Source organism: Pseudomyrmex gracilis, unplaced genomic scaffold, assembly GCF_002006095.1.
Source record: "Pseudomyrmex gracilis isolate BER0280 unplaced genomic scaffold, ASM200609v1 scaffold_200, whole genome shotgun sequence".
NCBI classification, from domain to species: domain Eukaryota; kingdom Metazoa; phylum Arthropoda; class Insecta; order Hymenoptera; family Formicidae; genus Pseudomyrmex; species Pseudomyrmex gracilis.
Genome location: NW_018020784.1, coordinates 1 through 7745, shown reverse-complemented (window position 1 = coordinate 7745; position 7745 = coordinate 1). Strand labels below are relative to the sequence as shown.

The following is a 7745-nucleotide window of genomic DNA, read 5'->3' as shown; positions in this document are numbered from 1 at the left end:
TGTAGAAGGAATTAGTGGATCGATGAAAAATAAATAAATAAATATAAGAAATAAAATTTAAAGTAAAACTTCACAATATGAGGCGATATATTTGTATGCTGAATTATTACAAGCAGTATCGGGTGTCTAGCGCCGACTGACTACCGCGGCAAAACGTTTTGTTGAGGAAACCTTCGACTCGTCTTTTGAAAATTGCTTCTCTTCTCAACTTATTAGCCGTTGATCGCAGGTGAAAATAATAATAACTACGTAACAGTAAAATACATAACAGTACACAGAGAAGTTTTGATCACTGCTTAAAAGTCATATACAAATGATACTATTTGTCGCTTGTCGAAACGATAGCTGTCTTGATAACGAACATCGTCAACGGTTTAACGCTTTTCGTTCGAGTCAACTTACGCAAACACGCTTGATACAAGTATATATACATATATTTTATTCTTACAAATATGCTTATACTCTTTGCTACAGTGAATCGAATATATATGAGACCAATATGTAAAATTTGTATTTAATTCTTAACATTTTAAAGTTGGTACTAGACATCTTTAAACACGGTTTTAGAGAGTTTATAACAATATTATCGCGGCTCAATGATGAGATGTATACACCGCCTTTGGGCGTAAGTATAATGGGCGCTTCATCGATGATAAGTGGCACCGGAGTCCGTGAGTGAAGTTTAACCTTGAACTTTGATAAGATATTTAAGATTTCAACTTTTGTTTGCATATACCCAAACCGTGTACCTGAAAATTTACAAAGTTACATGCTTTTTACATATTGTGTTTAGTTTTTTAAATTATATTTGAGAGAATGTTATCAAACGTATAATTTAATAAGTTTGAAAAATACAAAACAATTATTTAAGGTTTTCATTATTCTTTGTGAATACTAAGTCTTACCGATACAAACTCGTGGTCCTTCTCCAAATAGCAAGTAAGCGTACGGATGCCTAGCCGCTATTTCATCCGCGCTGAATCGCTCGGGATCAAACTTGTCCGGATCCGGATATATCGCCGGATCTCTCTGTATGCCGAGCACCGGTATAGTAACTGAAGTTCCTTCCGGTATGTGAATATTCGTTGTTGGAAGGTCTAAGGCTTTGGTGCAGATGCGATTTAGCATTGGCGCAGGTGGATATTTCCTAAGAGTTTCTGCACAACGACACAAAAAAAAAATGATGTTGGATTAACAGTATCATTTTAATTGTAATATATCTTGCTGATGCAACATCAATATTATTGCATTATACACAGCAGATAGTTGCTTTAAGAATCTAGACATTAAATTAATCGCATGTGCAATTGATTAAACTATTTATTTTTGTGGCAATCCGTGACGTCAATTTTAATTGAAGCAACTCCATTTTTTTTCTGTGGAATAAAGTAGCATAAAAACTGTAGTCTGCACTTACTAGCAAACACGTTTATGTAAAGACGTAAAATTGTATGTAACAAAACCAATATAATTACCAGATACTACTTTATGAAGATACGTCATGTCGTTTACAGCGTTGTAAGTCACTTTGCCGTGTTTTTTCAATACTTCATCAATTTCTTGACGAAGCTTATTTTGCATATCCTGATTTAGCGCTAATTCGTACAATCAGTATGTCGCCGTAGTTGAAGAAGTTTCGAAGCCAGCAACAAAGAAAACAAAAGCTTGCGCAGTCGCTTCTAACATAGAAATTTTATTTGTAGCCGCTGTCAATAAAAAAAACAAAACAATTTTGTATAGCAACCAGCGCGTAAGTGCATGCTTTATATTGAATGTTATAATATATTTACAAGGCGCATCGGCGATATCTCCCTCTTCGTCAGGCGCGACGTACCCTTTCTCCATAAGTTGTATAAGTAGATTCATAAAATCATGTGTGACAACATTGTGAGTTTGTCTGTATTGCACATTATCCCGAAACATATTTATAAAAAAATTTGAAGTGCCTCGATCAAAAAAAAGGTATAGCAAAAAAGTCAGCAATTTGAGGTGCAAACGCAAAAATGGCATTTTTAAGAGCACTTTGATGCTCCCATAATATCGAAATTCATTGTCTACTTTTTCCATGCAGTTAGATTTGATTCCAAAAGCCGCTGACATAATTATGTCTGTTGTATATCTATTGCTCAAAAAATAGCATTACACAACACATATACTGTTTATAATAACATTTTATAGATAATAATTAGTTATATTTTATATAACAGTTTTTCTGTTTTTTGTCAGATAAGTAGATAAAAGTTCTGTAGAAACTCTGTCTTCTTGTTTAAAAAAATCAGTATACCTTGCAAATATTTCTTTTATTTCAATGCTCTCTCCGGCCTCGGCTATTTTTTCTAAAGATTTCCCGAATTCTTCGCCGCATTCTTTCAGAATTCCAAACATCTGTTTGAGTTTTCCCGAAGTAAAGGTAGGTATCAATTTGACGCACAAATTTCTCCATTTTTTCCCAGGCAATAAAAATAAATGACCGGATAATGGGTCAACTTTTTGTTACTGTAAAAACCTCGATCATGAAAACTACCAAATTCTTTTGTCATCACTATTCGGACAAGATCGAGATCGGCAATCACAAGGTTCGGTTTGAAAAATGAATACATTCCGAAAGCTCGATGGTCTTTATGTTTTAAGTAAGCGTCGCCAAATAGTTCGCCTGTTAATAAATCTCACATTTAAATCATACAATCTTATTGTTTCTTTAATAAAAAAATTGAACAAACTAATATAAAAGATCAGTAGTGAACTTATAGAAGTGTGCGATCGCGATATATTTCTACAAAATTTACGTTAAATATAAAGTGAAATGCAAATTGTTTTGAGTTCTGATCAGAGCCTTCATTAATTGCTTTGATAAATACTTCGAACGATTTCGAGTATTAAGTCAAATGCTTTGCTATAATACTTTTCACCGAACATGTAACTTATCGTACTTTTGTAATACAAGAGGCTTCTTATTATGAATCGATTCTCAAATTTGTTGCATTTATTGACACTGAGTACTTATCATTGCGACTAGTGAAGATTCTGGTAAAAACTGGAAACATTTCGCATTCTATTGATATGAAAAAAATTGAGTTGCTTCAATCAAAGTCAACGTCACGGGCTGCCACAAAAATAAATAGTTCATTCACTAGCATATGCGATTAATTTAATGTCTAGATTCTAAAAGCAATTATTTGCCATGTGTAGTGAAACAATATTGATGTTGCGTCAACAAACTATATTTCAATTAAACTGATGCTGTTGATTCAATATTTTTTTTTTTTCCATGTGTTAAATTTCTCGCATTATATACGATTTAAGTTGCGACAATATGTGCCATTGTCAAATAGGAAAGTTACTTATACGTTGGCATTTCACTCGTTTTTTTTTCTCTTTCTTATCTCTAGTTCTTTTTTATCTCTAGCTCCAAAAATCACGTGTCTGATACGTGGTTTTCATTTTGGGCCCAGAAAGCATATCACACGTTGTTGTAGCGCATGAAGTTAACGTAAATTTTGTATAAATATATCCATTAACATTTGTATATACTCGCTACTGACATTTTGTATTTGTTTGTATTTCACAAACGTTTTATACTATCATGTCGCTTTAAAATATACCTGAATATGTACAGTGGATCCAAAAAGTATTTGTACACCTAGTTTTTGTGTGATATCTTTATATAAATAAATGATGATACATTACCAAAAATAGTATTTTTTAATAGTCGATTATGTGGTGAGATTATGTGCTGAGTAACATTTTTTAATAATGCGTTTTTAATACTGCGTCCATTTTTTAATAGTTTTGTAAAATTACAAAACAGGATAATAATAATTAATAAAGAAAATACATAAATTTGAATGCTAAAACAGTATTTGTACACGTGCGTTTTACATAGGAAATACAAAATTTAGTTTTTAATACGAAACAAGGTTTTAATCTTGCACTCTGTATTAAATTATCTCGCGACACATCGATATGCATTCGAGCATTCGTGATTTTTTCGATAAATGCTACATTTCCAACTTCATTGTAAGACATACAAACCCAAACTGTGTGTTATTATGATATGGGTGTACAAATACTTTTTGGACTCACTCTACATAAGGTGGAAAGTTTATATCGATTTTACGACTGCGTTCACTTGAAACGCTTCTTTTTCACTTTTTTTTAACAAGAAAGACAAAGAAAAAGAAGAGCTTACAACGATTAATATATCCAAATTCATACACTGAGAACAAAACTCGATGAAGAACTTATTATTTAAGCAGACGATGTATGTGCACCGGTCAACGGTAATTAAATTTAATAATTTAAAGAGAAACATTTAATATTGCAATTTATCTAGCCTTGCATTTAACAAATAAACCATCATGGTACTTTAATATATCAAGCTTGAAAAAAATAAATACTTTAAATAACAGTTGACTATAAACACTAAATGCATTTTGATGTCATTACAAAATTAATTTCATTTCAGTGTATATATAATACGTATTTGTCGTGTAGAAACGAGGCTATTTGCATTAATTGTACAAAAGTAGTTACTAAAAGTCTCACGCTCTTTGAAAAATTAAAAATAAACTAATAGTTTATATATACACGATACATATATTTTTTTTTAGAAGAAAACTACTTATCTAATGATATTTTTCCAATCACTAAAGGAGTCATATTACTAGTTGGTACAACAGGTTCGATGTAAAATACACCTTTCTTGCGCCAAAAAGTGANCACCACAAACNTGTANTAAATATACACAGAACACAGAGCAACCACAATAGTAGNTATTAATCCTATAAGTAANANTTTTTGTTCTTTTTGTTTGTANNAATGTTTCAAACAAAAAACTTGTACNAAACTTATCTGTCTGTGTATGNCTTAGTAGGTTTGCAGAAAAGAATAANTCNCAAAANTAAATGTTTTGTNATATAGTCACGTTGATGTTGTCTGAGGAATACTGAACAATCGACTGAAGCTTATGTCTTACGGCCATTGCACGTGAACAAAACCGTAACCGCAAAGTCGTAAGCAGTTCAACCAATTACAGACCAGTATTATCTTACATTAGCTAAAATACTGACCAGTGATTGATCGATTTGCTAACGACCTTACGACTACCTCTAAACTTTTGTCACGTGCAATGGCCTTTATGTTTTTTTTGTGGTTAAAGCAGTTCGCAGTTTTGACACATTTACAACATGCAGCAACAGTGGAAGTGATGCGCAATATCAGCAAGCATTTACTTGCTGCTTTGTGCGTATCCCCACCGCCCCGCTGCTGCATGCTGTAAATATATCACAAAAATATAAATATATCCTGTGTAAATATATCAAAGTGTGAACATTGGGCTTAAGAGCTTTTAAGCTCCGCCCATACGTCATTCTGCAAATAAAAGTCCGATTCCAGGGCCAGTGGCTCAACCAATCGACTGAAGCGATTGTATAAACAGTGAGGCAAGCGGAAAGATGAGGGCCGTCACACATAAAATTACGTAAGAACGGAAGACGTAGCCGTAAGAAAATTGATCAATCAGAATGTAATTTATATCTCCATCACTTTTGAACGTAAATTTCTGATTGGTAAATTTTCTTCGGCTACGTCTTATGGTTTTAAATAATTTTACGTGTGATGGCCTTTAGTTGTGTTTCGAAATTCACTGCCAGTATTAGAACCTTATATTCTCAACATAAGTTATGCACCACGTCATTGTTTTCAACATAAGTTTAAAACACTCGTATAATTGTCACACCAATAACAAANGATAAACAAAATTATATGTAAAATTATTCTGCACGTATCTATCTTCAGTCGGTAATGACGTGTTACATAACTTTTTTCTGACGTAAGGTAGTTTGCACTACGATGCACTAGTTATTATCAGATACAGACCTTGTTTATTTGATTTAAATGTTTTGGAAAACGGTTATAAAGAGTGAGAGAACTTTATCGCGGTTTAATTGTAAGATGTACACCGCCTTTGGGCGCAAATACTATAGATGCTTCGTCGATGATGAGTGGCACCGAAGTCTGTGGATGAAGTTTAAGTTTGAAGTTCAATAAGATATTTATAACACCAACTTTTGTCTGCATATAGCCGAACCGTTGACCTGAAAATTTAATAAGAAACTCTTTATTATTATCTCAAATCATTTTAACAAAATGTTATACATATATATAATTTAATAAGCTCGTAAAATACAATTATTATAAAAACAAATTGAAAAGTATTTAATTATTTTTTGAGATTGTTGAACCTTACCGATACACACTCGTGGCCCTTCTCCAAATGGCAAATAAGAGTACGGATGTCTAGCCGCTATTTGATCCGTGTTGAATCGCTCGGGATCAAACATGTCCGGATTTGGATATATCGCCGGATCTCTCTGTATTCCGAGCACCGGTATAGTAATTAAAGTTCCTTTCGGTACGTGAATAGTACTCGAAAGATCTATGGTCTCGGTGCAGATGCGATTCAGAATCGACACTGGTGGATATTTCCTCAGAGTTTCTGCATCATTTATAAAAGAGTATACAACTTGTTGTCTGCGATGCTTGTCAAACGTTTAATTAAAACCACAACCTTGTATTTTCACAAACAAACGTATACCATTACCATTTATTACTTTGTGAAGATAGGTCATATCGTTTACAGCATCGTAAGTCATTTCGCCGTGTTTTCTCAGGACTTCATCAATTTCTTGACGAAGCTTGTTTTGTACGTCTTGATTTATTGCTAATTCGTATAAACAAAACGTCGCAGTGGTTGAGGCAGTTTCAAAGCCGCCTATGAAGAAGGCGTATGCTTGCGCAGCAGCTTCCAGGATAGACATCTTGCTCGTATTCGCTATAAATAAAACATCTCAATATTTTATTAGTTGCATAATTGTATTTCTTATATAGTATTGAACATTGTAGCATATTTACAAGAAACATCGGCGGTGTCTCCTTTGTCATGCGCCACGTAGCCTTTCTCCATAGTTTGTATAAGTAGATTCATAAAATCATGTCTGACAACATTGTGAGTTTGTCTGTGTTGCACGGTATCCCGAAACACTTTTATAAAAAACTTTGAAATATTCCGACCAACGAGAGGAATAGCAAAAAACTCGGCAATTTGAGGTACAAACGCAAAAAGTGCGTACCAAAACATATGATATTGAAATAGTTTTTTCCCTTGGTANAGAATTTCGCTGTCCGGCGTTTTCATACAGTTGGANTTGATTCCAAAAGCTGCGGACATGATGACGTCTATAGTATATCTGTTGAGTACAAAATATCCATATAGAACATGTACATTGTTTATATAATATATTCAACAATTGGAAGATAATATGTATATAGTATTTATATAACATTTCTTCAGCGTTTTCTACGTAATTAGTGAAAAATGTATTAAAAACTTTTTTTTCTTCCTTCTTCTTTTAAGAATGAGTATACCTTGCGAATATTTCCTTTATTTCGATGCATGATTCCGTTTTGGCTNCTTCTTCTAAAGATGTCGCGAGTTCTTCGCCGCAATCTTTCAGAACTTCAAACATTTGCTTGAGTTTTCCTGAAGTAAATGTAGNTGTCAGCTTGACGCGTAAATTTCTCCATTTTCTTCCAGGCAATAAAAATAAGTTGCCGGATAACGGATCTACTTTTTCGTTGCAGTAGTATCCACGATCATGGAAACTAGCAAATTCTTTGGTCAGCACTATGCGGACAAGATCGAGATCGGCAATCACAAGGTTCGGCTTGAAAAATGTGTACGTTCC

The 7745-nt window shown here is 33.4% G+C and overlaps 1 protein-coding gene and 1 pseudogene across 1 annotated transcript; both read right to left on the bottom strand.

Moving 5' to 3' along the window:
* Nucleotides 1-583: 583 nt before the first annotated feature.
* Nucleotides 584-4634, bottom strand: LOC109858368 (annotated as a pseudogene).
* A 166-nt stretch (nucleotides 4635-4800) lies between these two features.
* On the bottom strand, nucleotides 4801-7733 carry LOC109858367 (probable cytochrome P450 6a14; the record flags this gene model as incomplete). The annotated part of the gene is made up of 5 exons (XM_020435526.1): nucleotides 4801-6095; nucleotides 6248-6496; nucleotides 6602-6832; nucleotides 6913-7247; nucleotides 7426-7733. Coding segments are annotated over 5 exons (1287 nt in total), but the record flags the coding sequence as incomplete, so codon positions are not given.
* Nucleotides 7734-7745: the final 12 nt, after the last annotated feature.